We start from the raw sequence: 15,714 nt of genomic DNA, 5'->3' as shown, positions 1-15,714 counted from the left end.
ATACAAAATTCATTACTTTCCAAGTCCACACTAAAATCTATAAGTTTGGAATGCCGCATAAATTAAAAACAAAAAACTCCGCATAAACCGACTTTTACGTGGGTTTTAAAACTAATAATGAAAAATTGCCAAAACAAGAATAGAAAACCAGAATAAGGGAAATTCTAATAAAGAAATCCGCATATAATAAGACTCCAGTGCATTCCACATAGTGTGATAACATTGTGATGATTTCAAATAACACGATAATATCAAAAATTTAACATGCTCTGATGACCTTATACAAAAACTGAGCGCTATTATTCTGAAATAGATCGGTGATGAAAAACGTTGGATTCGATAAAGCAACGCACCAGTTGAGGAAGAAATTAACATCGATTCTCGCCAGTGCGGTGAAGTTGAACAGGATTCGCAGCAACCTCCAACCAGTCTTCCGGTGTGTGCGCGAATCGAAGGCAATCAATAAACTGTTTGCCAATTAAACTGGCTCAACGTTGTAAGTTGGCCGCTGGGGCACGTTTTAGTCACACTCTGGCTTTCGTTAGCACACGTTTAATCATCGAAATATGAGCAATAACAGTAATAGCGAATATTGTTTCACACTTCCGGATCAGTTTAAAACGTTGGCCCGGGAAGAGTTACGCGAAAGTGATGAAATTCGTAGCCAGTCACTGGCGCAGATGCGCGATTGGATTGCGAAAAATCCAGCCATAAAACATTGCCGCTCGGACCCGTTGTTTTTGCTGCGGTTTCTGCGTGCTCGTAAGTACAATCACGTGGCGGCCTGTGAAAATTTAGAACGTTATCTGGTAATTAGACAACATTATGCGGACTGGTTTCGGAAGCTGGATGCTGCCGAAACATGGGTGGACGAAATGATCGATGATTGGCCCATCCTGCCGCTGGGATACGACAAAGCCGGACGTTTGCTGATAATGGTGAAAATGGGAAACTTAGATTTCAACAAGTTCGGCAACGTGGAACTGATTCGACTGATGATGATGATACTGGAAAGCTATTATGAAGAGGAGCAGGTACAAATCACGGGAAGTGTTTTTATATTCGAGAGCATGGGATTTACGATGAGTCATTTGGCTCAATGGCCACTATCGGATATTAAAAATTTCATTAATTGTGTGAACCATACATTTCCGCTGCGGATCAAGGAAGTACACACGGTAAATCTGCCCCAGTTTGCGATCGTTGTTGCCCAGCTGACTGTCAGTTTTGCTAGTGCTAAACTGAAGAAACGAATCCACGTAAGTGCTTTGACACATTCGCTATTGCAATTGTTTTACTCAGTTTGATTTTCCTCCCAGTGTTACCAAACGATAGATGATCTTATAGGGCATGTGGAACTGAGCAAACTACCTAAAGAATATGGTGGTGAAATTCCGATCAGAGAGTTTAAACAAAATCTAAGATCCTTGCTGACCAAGCATCGGGATGCCGTTTTGGGTTTGGATCAGATGGAAGTGGACATGGTGAAAAGCTCGATTCTGAAGAAGGATACTATTTGCAGAGACTTGGAGAATGATTTCGGTGTAGTCGGTAGTTTCCGAAAATTGACCGTTGATTAAATTGTGTATCACATCATATACTATTACAATGTAGTATGGAGCAGAAAGAACAGAAATGCTTCATTCCTTCATCGGTCTTCAACTCGTTTTACAGCTGGCAAATTTCGATACATTCAAACAGATAACAATCAAAGTTTTCGAATAAGTAAATTTTAGAATAAAACGTAAACTATACCAAATGCACATGCAAATATCATCCTTTTCAATAGTGTGGAATTAAATGCATTTTTTTCACTTCGAAAGATGAATGGGGGCCGAAAAAAAAATTCCTGAATTTTATTATGATCTGATTTCCGGATCCGGAATTACAGAATAATTAGTGTTAAAATTTCTATTTTAAATTACTACCTCACTTTTCTCAGAGATGGCGTGACCGATTTTAACAAACTCAGTCCGGTTCCGGAGTCAAAGGGTAAAGTGTGTTGAAAATTTGATACCGTCACTTAAAGCGGTGATACCATAAACCTGTTTTAACACTCCTAATACCAAGCCTAAAAAAGTTACGCGAAGCACCAAGCCTCAAAAAGAGTTGGAACGATAACTTTGAGCTATCATAGCTCAGCTATTACTTGACCAATTTCGATAAATTTTACACCCTCGAATTTTGTGAAGTTTGTATATTATTTTAAGTATATCATCATTGACGATTGTTTAGAAAAAACTAATGAAAATCTTATTTTACCCGTTCCAATTTTTTTTCAAGCTCAATATGTGCCCTATCTGTATTCATGCGGCACCTGCATCGCGAATCGGATATTGAGAACTTCAACTTTACCGAGTCATAACTTTGTTGTTAGTCAACCGATCTTCAAAATTTGTTCACCATTGGAAAGGTAATACTTCCAGAAATAAAATGCACTGAAGAAACGAAAAATAGGGTTGTCTACCCAAAGTTATAATGAAAACTATAGATAGATGACCTAAGAAAAGGTGAGACTTTTTACAATGATCGTAAAAATCTCGAAATTCAAAGCGATGGCCTATATATTTTTACACATCATTCAATTGCTAGTGATACTAGCTTCAATTTTCGCTCAACTACCATTCCTGCACAATCAAAAGAAAACATTAAAAAATCGATGAATTTATAAATATATATAAATTTTTCATTTTTTTCACATGTAAAACTCAAAAATTAAAGCGATGACATGTACATTTTTTTGATTCAAAATATTGGAATCATTACCAGAAACAATGTATTGATGATCAAAATTACATATTCGTTCAAAGAATATCAAGAAATTTGGTACAAATACAGAGAATTTCTATTATCGAGAAAATTTTGCCAATCAAAATCAAATCAAAACTTTTAAATTTTATGACACTGAAAATTTTAAAAATTTTGTTAAATAACCCAAAACTCTAGAGATAGTTATAATTTTGTATTGGACAAAAGATTTAAACAATTTTTATGCACAACCCAAACGCAATTGATAACTACTCAAAACTGATTTTGGTTTAGGTTTGCCGTAGAATCTCAAAAAATAGGTAAAAGATCGGAAATTTTAAAATTTTTGAATTATATTGCATTGCACAGTGGTCCGAATCCACAATTTAGGGGGACAAACACATTTGTGGCTTAACCTTATACTTTAGAGCTATGATGTCTTCAAAACAAATGATCAGTGAAGATAAGCCATATGTCGATGTACATGGTATTAGAGTGGCTCTTATTATTAAGGTGATCCAAAACTTATTTTCAAGATGTGTTGAGATAGAGGACTGCATTCTTCAGCAAAATTGTAGATAAACTTATATCAAACAGCTTTGCTGAGGACACCATAATAGTATCTGCAACGGTTTTAGTGTTACAGCTATTTTTAAAGAGCAACTTAGGGTGTTCCTCACAAAACCAGATTTTTTGCTCTAGCATTTATATTTTTCTTTTTTCGTGAGGTATCTTTGAACATCTTTTAGAGTTTGTTAAAACCAATTTTTTAATGACTGGCGCATTCAGGTAGCGTTTTCTGAATCGAAGTTATTTTAAATTTTTAATTAGAATTTAAATTTTGATTATGGATTATGGATTTTTGGATATGGATTTAAGATCCGATTTCAGGAACTTACTACTGGATCTTGGAACTGTCTTCTAAACCAGAGTTACACATTCCTGAATTCAATTTCATTATTTAATTCCTAAAATCAGTATCAGAACCCGCATGCTGGAACTAATTTCGGAACTTGGATTCTGGAACTAGATTTTGAAACTGATTTCAGTTTCTTTATTCAGGTTCTAAAACTTTTGGATTCTGAAAGCTTAGTTTCTGTTCAGTTCTCATTGCAAACTTAACGCAATGTCGTCGTTGCCAAGGCATATGGACATACGGTGTTTGAATTGTGGTGAATCACATTCGAAAGACGTCTGTCCAATGAATGAAACCACTGATAAATGTTCATGTTCTAATTGTGATGGAAATCATACATCCAATTATTTGAAATGTCCTGTCGAAGAAAAAAAATTTAACGCTCGTTTGCTTAGACAACAACAAGCCAAATCAATGACCTTAAAATTTACAGAAAATACCTGAAAATCAAAAGAACGACTAAAATGTCATGCCTAATTCCTGTAAGGCACTTATTTCTTCAAATGTGAAATTCTTCTTCTAATGACAGTAACTCTAGCGTAACAGGTAGACAACTTCCACTTAATTCTTCTAATGTAAACAAAACAAAAAACGGGAACGCCTTCCAATTCGTCTTCTAACGAATTCGAGAACTCAATTCTCAACTTAAATAATAAAAAATATATGTCATAAAATTTCAAAGTTTTGATTTGTTTTTTTGGCAAAATTTTCCCAATAATAGAAATTCTCTGTATTTGTACCAAATTTCTTGAGATTGTTTCTGGTAATAATTCCAATACTCTGAATCAAAAAAATCTACATGTCATCGCTTTAATTTTGGAGTTATATACAAACATGTGAAAAAAAAATGAAAAATTCATATATATTTATCAATTCATCGATTTTTTAATGTTTTCTTTTGATTGTGCAGGAATTGTAGTTGGGCGAAAATTGTAGCTGGTATCACTAGCAATCGAATGATGTGTAAAAATATATAGGTCATCGCTTTGAATATCGAGATATTCACGATCATTGTAAAAAGTCTCACCTTTTCTTAGGCCATCTATCTACAGTTTTCATTATAACTTTGGGTAGACAACCCTATTTTTCGTTTTTTCAGTGCATTTTATTTCTGGAAGTAGTACCTTTCCAATGGTGAACAAATTTTGAAGATCGGTTGGCTAACAACAAAGTTATGACTTGGTACAGTTGAAGTATTCAATATTTTCTATGCGATGTTTATGCCAAAGGAAAGAAAATAGGAAAGCAGATAGGGCATATTGTGCGCGTGATAAAAAATTGGAACGGGAAAAATCAAATTTTCATTAGTTTTTCTTTACCAGTCATCTCCAACAAAGTTTTTTAACCAATCTACGAACTTCACAAAATTCGAGGGTGTAAAATTTATTGAGATTCGTTGAAAAACAGCTGAGCTATGACAGCTCAAAGTTACCGTTCCAACTTTTTTTTAGGCTTGGTATTTGCAGTGTTAATCCACCTAGTGGTGTAATGATGCCTTTCTCATACTACTGTGATATTCTTCAAAAATAATTTTCTTCGATTGTGGAAAGAATAACCAGAATACGGTTTGTTTGGCCGTCTACTAATAATAACTACCGATTGGAGAAGTTTTAAAGCCGTTTTTTGTTTCGCCCCTTTTTTTAAAAAAATTTTATATTCAAGCCTATTTGCTTACAAACTTCACGTGGCCGATTGAGCCGATTTTTTAATAGAAATGTTACTTTTAATACTGGGTCTCGTAGTCATTGTTTTTCTCGAGGGGAGAGGAGTTTCCATTTTCATGTTTCGCCCCTTTAAGTGATCGTATAAATTTTTTAACATACTTCAATTCCTAATTCCGGACCAGGAATTCGGATCCAAGTGAATTTTTTTAGTTTTGTGAAGGACTACAAGACCAAAGGACTCAAAAAGTGAACAACGGATCACTATGACACTCGACCCTGCGAGCCTCGGATTTTTTTTTTCAAAGTTTGAGGTGAATGTTTGTAAAATATTAGAAAATTCTTAAAAATAACTAACTTTAGCTAGAGCAGCTAATAGAATTATTTCAGCGCTTTAAATTGGTTGTACAATTAAATTCTATTATTACTGTGGGCAAAAAGTAGCAAGACTTTTGAATTATATTTCGCGCGGAAACCCTATTCGTCGATTTTTTTTCTAGATCGACATGACTGTCGGTGACAACTGTACCAAGTGTCACGTCAAAATATTCATTAATGTCTAGTATACTTCTGTCTTTCTGAAGTAAAAAAAGCGCAATCGTCGTTTTTTTTAAATTGCGTGAAATTATTCAACAGAAAAGTTCCATCAAATTTTGTGTGCGTAATCAAATTTGCGGCGCCGAAAGGTTCAGAATGATGCAAAAGACCTTCATTGATAATTGTATGTCGCTTGCAAGTGTTTTTGATTGGTACAAAGAGGCAGATCCGGTGAAACATGTTAAGCCCAGGTGGGTAATTTTTCGTACCAGGGAGAACGACCCACTATTTTGAAGTATTATTTAGTCGATTTTTAAATAATTTTTTTTTCGATATAACTTTGCAAGAGACGCGTAAATTCGAAGCTTGAAACGTTCTCGATATTTTGTTTTTCTGATTTTAACGTGACCAAATTAAGCAGTCATCCGGAAAAAATGTGAGCAAGTTTTGATAATCGTTATGGATGAACACAAAATCAAAGTCCGACTGAACTGGAAGTGCTTTTATGATCGTATGCAAAAATCTGGGCAGGAAAAAAATCAACAAGTATAGCGTCAGTTTTTAGATGCCCGAGGTAGGTCGACTATCTTGAAAAGGAAGTACCAACAGAAGTTTTTAGTTATTATACTTCAATAAATTATACTTCAATAAAATCGTAAAAAACGACCTCATATGAAGCAGAAAAAATCATCTTTAACCAAGACAATGCACCGTGCCTCAAGTCAATGAAAATAATGGCCAAATTGAACGGATTGGGCACCGATCTGTTTCTTCACCCACCATATTCTTAATAACCTAGCCCCCAGCGACTACTTGTTATTCGATGATTTGAGAGACTGAAGCCTATTTTAAGGCCATGTACAAATCATTCTGTAAGTATGATATAAAAAAATTTAGATAATAAATAAAGAAATTTTGCTCAAGTAATGTTGTTTTCCTAGTGAGTTCCTGAACTTTTTGGACGATGTGGAAGCAACCCTCTCTACGGCAGTATCGAACCGCACAGAGTGCAAGTCCATTCGACACTGAATTTGGTTTTCTGTGAGTAATTTTCTCAAATGCGAACGCACTCATTGAAGAGCAGAAATCATATGGAAACCGTGAAGTTATGTATACGAAACCGTCATATTAATCAATTAGAGGAATGACAATGGTTTGAAAAATAGGGAGAATTACACATTGTTCGTGGTTGAGTTGTAGATGTTCAAAACCTAACCACTGTCTGTATGGTTTTACTTCGATGTTTTGAATTTGTACCCCGGTATAGAAAACAAAGACGCAATCCTACGTCAAAAGATTTTGAGTGATCTCATTTATGTGAAGATAAAGAATGGAAAGGCGAGATGTGACAAGGTTGATTTTAGCAAACTGAAATCTTTTACTAACTTAACGTTTGCAAGAGGAGTTGAACTTAAGGGGGGGGGGATAGGTTGCGCCACTTTTGAAAAATCATTTTTTATTTTCTTTATATTTTCTTATAGTAAAACATTTGAAGAATTTTCTGTGAAATTTTCAAGCCTATTGGAACGAAACTCTGAAAGTTATGGACCTTTATCTATGACTATCTCATTCTACGAAGAAGCAAGAGCTCAGCGCACAGGCCCAAGATTTCTACTTCGATTCACTTCAAAACTTGACAAAACATTCTTGAAATGTTTCGTTATGATAAATTATAAAAGAAAAAATATGATTTTTTGAAAATGTTAGACCCCCTGTTACTTTACCTGGAGTAATTAATTGTTTCCATTGACCAACAAAAACCTTTAAACGCGTTTTCCTCGAAAGCAGGTTTTGAAAGTCCGTGTATATCGTCATTCAAAAACTACTGCACAAATGTTTTTCAAATTTTGCACACATTTTCTGCATATTGAAACCAGACCCCAACGTTTTCCTATTCGTTGTGTGTTACTTTGGGGAGGTTTAACAGCTATAAAATGGCTGATTTTTTCGTGAAAAATCGTGGTTTTCACTTTGAACAAGCACCAAAAATTTAAAAAATTAAAAAAAAAATCAAACAGAAATGTTGGGGACTAGGAAAACTTCTACTCTAACTATGCTGCGATCGTTTGTTCACTTCTGATTAGTCTGCGCTGAGATACAGTGGACACCGTAAATCATGATTTTTAAGAAGCTCGAAGCTTTTCTCGAAAATACCTCTTCACCGACTTATTTATCAATATTTTTCCACGAAAAAATTACAAAGTGTTGTTCGAATGATGCTTTTTATCATGCAAAACATTTGAATTTATTTTGTTGAACGATAATTCTGGAAAAAAATCGCCCCTCCCCCCTTAAGCGTCTCATCAATGCAAATCACTCGAGTCTCTGGTATGCCGGAATGTACCGATAATAATCTTTTACCACTTACTATCCGAACCGACAAAAGAATAGTTATCAGAAGTTGTTGCTTTCTACTTGCGGCTGCATTCTCGTACACAATTAATTCTTCACTATCTCTAATAGTGAAAAAGTAGAAATAGCATGATGGGTTTCCATCAGGTAGCGGTGAGTGCAGCGCTACTGAATACCGCTTACAACCTAGGCTAAACAGCCAGCACGCTGTGACTCTGGGGGCATGAGCAATAGTTCGAACAAATCTTTCATTCTGATGTTCAACTATCTGTATAGAGATTGAAGAAAATATCCATACAGTGAAGAACTCAATGTGTATAAGAATGCTGTCGTAAGTAGAAACTGACAACTTCTGGTAACTTTTCTTTTACCGGTTCGTATAGTAAATGGTAAAATACCTTTTTCGGTTCTTTCCGGCATACCAGAGGTTCGAGTGATTTGCATGAATGAGTTGCTTAAACTCGACCCCTTTGGTTGAAGGTAAAAGTACCTTCAGTACTAGCATTTTATAATTCTGATTTTATTTATTATTCTCAGTTACAATAAAACTATTTTTATTGTTATAAATGATACTAATATAACTATTATTTTTCGTTAGAAATTTCAGATGGGTAATTACCCACCTTTGGAATATTCGGGTGGGTAGTGCTGCCCACCGTACCCACCTCTTTCATCGGCCCTGAAAAGAGGGTCGAGAGCTCTTTGACGCCGAATCACGTGCAGGATGGCATCAACATCAACTGGTGATGAACACGTCAATAAAATCTAGAAAATAGTGCTCGAGAATTGACGATTAACAATCAGAGACCTCACTGGGATCGTTGGAATATCGGAAGGATCAGAAAAAAACATTTTGAAAGAATATTTGCACTTAAGAAAAGTGAAAGCACGATTGAATTCAAAATCACTTATTGATTCCTCGTGATTTACTCGCTAAAATTTCAGTCAACCGCTTTAGAGTGAATTGAAGACATCAAACGTGAATCGCTACGTGCATTGAAGGCTATTCCGAAAATTGATTTTAACAACTGTTTCGAGGATTGGTAAAAAACGTTGGCACAAGCGTATTGCGGCCGGGGGGGATTACTTTGAGGGAGACGAAATAGATTTGGAAGAATAAATACAGAGTTTTGAAATTATGAACAAAGTCTTACTTGCCCATGGTAGTAATAAGAAAAACATATTGGAAAGATGACATGCAGCTATGTAATGAAAACCACGAAAATGTTACTGCAAAGACGGGAATCGAACTCGTAGCTAGCTCCTATGCGGGGAAATTGTTTTGCTAATTAAACTACCCTGCATTTGATGACACATGAATAGACAGCCTTATTGCCAAGAAGAATCGAGCATGCTTCGCTTTACTCGGCCTCCACAGCATTCAATTATAGTCCTATCTGTATGGAAATCGTACACACACCGTATTGCAAGTCCGTTTTCTGCTTTGCCGTCAAACGCTGATTTGAGATTTTGTTTTTGTCTGTTTTGCTGTCTATGGAAGTACATCAGCGTCAACTATGCTGTCTCTACATGTGTTTTCATATGCAGAGTAATTCAATTGCAAAACAATTTCCCCGGATAGGAGCTAGCTACGGCTTCGAATCCCATCTCTGTGGTAATATTCTCGTGATTTTACATAGTTGCATCCGTATGTATTTTTTCCAATCTGTTTTCCTTGTTAGATTTATTTTTGATCAAATTTAAAACTAGCTCAAGGAGGCTCTAAGTCTCAACAAGACTACAAGAAATCGTTGAAAGATAATAGATTATAGTCAAACACAAACTGAAAAGATTCAAAGAGTTACTACGGGGTTTTATGACGAATATGTAAATTATTAGAACAAATCTCGGTATAACTTTCTCGTTATACCGAGATAATGTTCTTATACCCATGAAGTGAATCGAGTTTTGTTCGCCACCAACGAATTCCTGTGCATGTTTTTGGTGAACAAAAAATCAAAGATAAATCATTTTGTTTACATGTGCTTGGTAAATAAATTATTAATTCAATCGGTATCTGAAATATAAACTTTAGAACATTTTTCCTGGTAAATAGAGGACAGTTTGGCAAGCGACTTACCAATGTGGTATGAAATCATTACATTTTTGCACGATCGCGAATATGTACGTTGAATCGCTCGAAAATTTACATTTCGAACGTTTATTACTCGCAAATACTCCAGAATTTTACTCCGACTTCCGGTACCGGAGTTATGAGGTAAATTGTGCGAAAAAAACTTTTCTCATAGATGGTGCAACCGATTTTCACAAACTTCACAAGGTTCAAATGAAAGGTCCTATGGTCCCATACGGAACTCTTCAATTTCATCCGGATCCGACTTCCGGATCCGGAAATATAGGGCAAAGTGTGTTAAAAATTTTATGTGATCACTGAAAAGGGTGCAAATCCGTAAAAAAAATTTCCAAATCGACCTCAAATCTTCTCCAATTGATAGTTTTTATCAGTAGACGATCAAACAAAACATTACGGTTATTCTTTAAAGAATCGAAGAAAATTGTTTTGAAGAATACCACAGTACACTGAGGTCTTTTTTATGCGGTTTTTTACGTGACTTTTTTATGCGAATTTTCAGAGTTATGCGGTTTTTTTATGCGATTTTTTTTTATGCGGTACGTGAATTCGCATAAAAAAGACTTCAGTGTATTATATATGAAAGCATAATTCATATGAGAAAAGCATTATTACACCACTAGATGGATTAAAACAGGTTTTTCAATTTGGTAGAGTGTCTTAGTAAAATACGTTAAACAAAAATTGCATAAATACTTCATCTTAATTACACGTTTTTATAATTAGAAATCTCGGATTTTTGCATTTTAAGACGAATTTATTCTCAATGCCGTTTCTCCTAAATTCGTCCCCTTATTCTTGGTTGTCCAGCGAACGCGAAGCCGGTGAAAGTTTGAATTTTTGTTAGCATCTGAATCACAACTCAGGTGAAAGGATATAAAACCGTATCAACAGTAAACACTGCACATTACTGTCGCTTTGGATTCTTAACGAGAAGGATCGGGACAAGAAGGTATGCTTAAAGCTTCTGTTTAGAAAATTTCAATGAGAAGCCCTAGTTTCACCAATCCTTTTTTTTTCAGCAATTATGAAAATTGATTCTAAATTGCTGCTGCTATTGTTCGGCACACTGATGGTGCTCGGATCGGTACATGGGCAGGGTGCACTCAGCCCTGATTTCAAACGGCGCATAATTCGGAGCATGCTAGACTCCCAAAAGGACATCCGTAAGGCCCTGCAGAGAATAAAATTTCAAATAATGAAACCGGATGGCCCCGAAGGTGCTGTTGCGCCAGAAGGGGACGAGTTTGACGACGACGACGAGGACGATGATGACGGTGACGGTGCTTTCGATGGGGACGATAATGACATCTCCGGTATCGATGATAATGAATACTTCAAAGAGCAACAGAGAAAAATTCGCGCCGCACGTGCAAAGCTGGAGGCATATGTGAAACAGATCGCATCCAATTTGATTGCGATGCACGAACATATCCGGAGAATTGATGACAAAATTAACGAACAGATACGTGAAGCCGGAAGTGATGTGAACTATAACTTGTACTATCAGCCGGGAAACAATCACCACACAGTTCCTCCACGTCCACCTACGTTTCCTACCAGACCAACACGCCCAACGAGACCAACTTACCCAACGGTGAGGCCCACTAGGGAACCGCCCGCAACGATCTCTTCTAAGCGGTTCAATTCCAATGGCTCCCGCGGAGGTCGTTCACTAGAGGAACCAGCAGCCATCTTCGATGCGAAGCAACTCGATCCGAACCCGGAGGTTGAAAATTTAGTGACCCACGATGGACCGGCTCGGCAGATGGTTCAAGCAAACCAGGAAAAGGTTGATCAATGATTTATTAGTTTAGGCAAGTGATCGTACAGTTAATCAATCGAGTATTGTATTTTTCAAAGTTGTTCATTTTGAAGGAAAGAAAATTTTCAATCTAAGAATAATCCTAGTATCATAATTTAATTAGTGTAAGTGGAAAATTTGATTTACAACTTGCCTTTCAATCGGTTTTTTCTTCCACTTATTTCTAAAATTACAAAATTTATGTTCTTAGCATGTGGACTAAAAGTGAAAAGATATTACAGCTGAACAATTATTTTTCTGTCTTAAAAGAGCTGCAGTTAGTAGCATTTCCATTAGGTTCTTGCGTATTGCGATGCATTCGTTGTAGAGTTATTCAATCAAGAGGCATATCATTAGTCTAGGTTACAACATCAATGAATGGCGTTTACAATGGAGCTAAAAGTTTTTGCCATGGTTCCAAAACACAACAACAGAAGCAACATTAAAATCATGAGCATCTTCTATTACTGCTACGCAACAACTCGGAAAGATTACGACAATCTCCATTCAAGGGCTGAGGACAGATAGTTTTTAAATAATTTCCCGCTTCAAATCAATCTTTTTTTATACGGTGAATCCACCGATTCAATTGAACGGCTCATTGGTTCTTTCTCAATAAATGTCAATGTGGAGAGCGGTTCAAATAGTGAGGGTTAGAGCCACGGAAATACACGAGCGGTAACATTGTGTTTCACAATCAAACGTGTACGTGTTCGAGGATTATGATTGCAAGTTTATCTTTCAAAACGCACGGAAAACAAATTTCCACTTGAAAAATCAATTATACATTATTTACTTATACGAAAAGTTATTTTTCGTGTGAGAAAAATCATTATTATTATTATTATTATCATTTATTTTACCCCGGCTTTAACCTTTTGGTCGTTCACCGGGGGGCGAGAAAAATCATGTTCTACCTCTGTAACTTTTGCATCACCCAAGGTTCTTTGTCAAGCAATGAACATTTTCAGTTCCGATTTCAACATGTGAGAAAATGTTTTGCTGATCATTTTCAAACGATTTTATTCGTTCCGTACATTATGCAATGTCACTTGAAGAACCGTACAGATGCGAGAACTTAACCAAATATACGATATTATGATGTAAAAATGATTTTAAATACACACTTAAAAAATGTTACATCTTTATAGATGCACATAAAAGGAGCATCGCGATTCACTTACATTCACAATACAAAGCGTTTAAGGATAAGTCATATCATTAACTTCACAGTTGTTTTAGCTGAAACTCACATCGATACATACGCAAAATGTATGTTTACATGTTAGTAGATGTAATTTTAGGTCATCGCCGAAGAAATTACGGCATACTTGAATTTACGTCAAGCGTAAATTTCATTTTTTCTAAGAGTGTACCTGTTAATCTATTCCTCTAGCGTTCGAAATAATCTTAACTGAACCGAAACGAATTCCGGATCTTGACATTGGTCAACATATCTAATAAAATCAAATATTCCGAATTCAAAGAAATTGATTTATTTTCAGTCGGGACATTGTAATAAATTATTTGAAATTCCAATCGGAAGAAATCAATGTTTTTTCCCCAATTCCAACAGAATTCCTTGATTATTCAAATCTCGACCACAAATAAATAAAAATTCGCTGGAGAATAAATATTCCTATGCATTTTAACAGCTTCATTCGTCGAGCTGCCGTTAGAAGGCCGATATTTCAATACTGAGTGACATGGCTTTTGAGAGCCGCGGTTTTTTTGAACGGCTCGTGAGCGTTCGCCCATCACTAGCTTAGAATACACATGAACCACGGTTCGTAGCTTGGCTATCTTTTAATGTTGAGAGCCAAGGCTCTTCGTGAGAGTCGCGGTTCAATTATGAAGAGCCGTGCTTCGTTCGCTCATTGCTAAGAGTCGGTTCAAATAAACGGCTGGTGAGCGCTCACCCATCACTAATTTCAATGCCTCCGCCATTTTACCCGCATTAATTTCCTGGTAGCGTTCAGAAAGAAGAGAGGAGAGGAGAAAAATAAAATCGACTTAACAAAGTTGCCAACGCATATCATTAACAGAGCTAGCAGAAATGAATGGGAATACGACTACCTGATGATAGTATTGATTTTAGTATTGAACATTCAAAATCTAGACTTGTGAAGCAATTGTATTAGTATGTTTAGTTATGTATGTAGCTACTAAATTAACTCGTTTCTAGTGAATGCAATTAGGCTGCGTTCAGGATTAAGGTAAGACATACTCTTGGAAAATTCATTATGTTCTGGAACTCACATTCTCAGCTTTTACATCAATATTCAGTGAGAAACAGATAAAAATTCTACATTTCTGTGTTCAACCTTTAAAGATGTTTCCATGCGTTTGTTTATGAAGGCAGATAACTGCAATCCTGCGCTCAAGTAGGTGTTAGTTCAATCGACGCCATGTAATTCTCAAATCGCTCATAAAATTATGTTATACATGATGGATGGCTTTTGTTACAGCTTATTCAGTGGAATTTTACCGGTTTCTTTCTATCTGTGTTGTATAACTTGAGTGCTGGCTCAATTGAATTCCCATGACCCATTTTGTACATAGAGAAGACGGTACGTGGAGAAGGCGAATGAACCATGAACTGCACCAGTTGCTGGAAGGACCAACCTTCGTCCAAATGGCCAAGGTCGGGCGGTTACGGTGGGCCGGCCATGTTGTTAGAATATTGGAGAACAACCCGATTAAAATGATGAAGAGGCGCGAAGCGGGCAAGATGGATCGATCAAATTGAGGACGACCTGCGGACCCTTCGCAGCTACCGAGGCTGACGGCGAACAGCCTTGAACCGAATTGAATGGAGACGCTTCCTGTATACAGCAGAGACCCGACCCAGACTACGACTGAAAGACTAAGAGTAAGTAAGTCTTGAACTTGTGGGACTCTGATATCATAAAGTAGCACAAGTCAACAGGTCCATTTTAAAATTCGAGTTTCGTTTCTATAAGAGACATTACAGCTTCCATTTCGTTAATTTCTTCATCGCTTTTTTTCAATCTGTTTTTCGTTTAGCATTGGTAAATCGTGTATGAGATGTAACTGATCACTAAGGACATAGCGAAAGATGGGGTATAACGATCTCCCAAAGTAAAACTCATTCGTAAGGGTTATTCTAAGGTAGCTGTCGAAGAGCAAAACGGACGAATCTGCGCTGTATTGATTATATTCGGTAGGAGCCGTTAAGGTAATATGGGTTCCATATCGTAGAGCAGTACTCGAGCGTTGTACGAATGAGTGAGCAGTATAGAGACTTTAAACAGTAAATGTCTGTGAAATGTTTTGCTATTCTCATTACAAATCCTAAACTGCGAGATGCCTTTGCTACAATAAAGTTGATATGCTGCTTGAAAGACAATTGCTCGTCTAGAATTACAACGAGATCCTTAACACACGTGGTTCTGTTGATCACTACTTCATCAAGGCAGTAGTTGTATCTTATAGAAACTTTTTTGTATGTTTTTTTTCATATCTTGCATGTTTGTTTTTTTTTTCAAGAGTATACTGCGGTATTCTTGAAAAAAAAAAACTGCTCATCGAATAGAAACAGGGAAGCTGGTTCGAGCACACTAGTAAAGCCTAAAAATCGAAA

The 15,714-nt window shown here is 36.4% G+C and overlaps 2 protein-coding genes across 2 annotated transcripts; both read left to right on the top strand.

Annotated features, from left to right (window-relative positions):
* The first annotated feature begins 410 nt into the window (after positions 1–410).
* LOC131438483 (clavesin-2-like) lies at positions 411–1,801 on the top strand. Its single transcript, XM_058608543.1, has 2 exons — positions 411–1,259; positions 1,320–1,801. The coding sequence occupies exons 1-2, from the start codon at positions 567–569 to the stop codon at positions 1,578–1,580; spliced, it is 954 nt and encodes a 317-aa protein (XP_058464526.1). The 5' UTR covers positions 411–566; the 3' UTR covers positions 1,581–1,801.
* A 9,363-nt stretch (positions 1,802–11,164) lies between these two features.
* LOC131438652 (uncharacterized) lies at positions 11,165–12,211 on the top strand. The gene is made up of 2 exons (XM_058608806.1): positions 11,165–11,258; positions 11,329–12,211. Exon 2 carries the CDS (start codon positions 11,334–11,336, stop codon positions 12,108–12,110), a length of 777 nt encoding a protein of 258 aa, XP_058464789.1. The 5' UTR covers positions 11,165–11,258; positions 11,329–11,333; the 3' UTR covers positions 12,111–12,211.
* Positions 12,212–15,714: the final 3,503 nt, after the last annotated feature.

The sequence above is a fragment of the Malaya genurostris genome, chromosome 3 (assembly GCF_030247185.1).
Source record: "Malaya genurostris strain Urasoe2022 chromosome 3, Malgen_1.1, whole genome shotgun sequence".
Lineage (NCBI taxonomy): Eukaryota > Metazoa > Arthropoda > Insecta > Diptera > Culicidae > Malaya > Malaya genurostris.
This window is presented reverse-complemented; position numbering and strand designations above follow the sequence as displayed.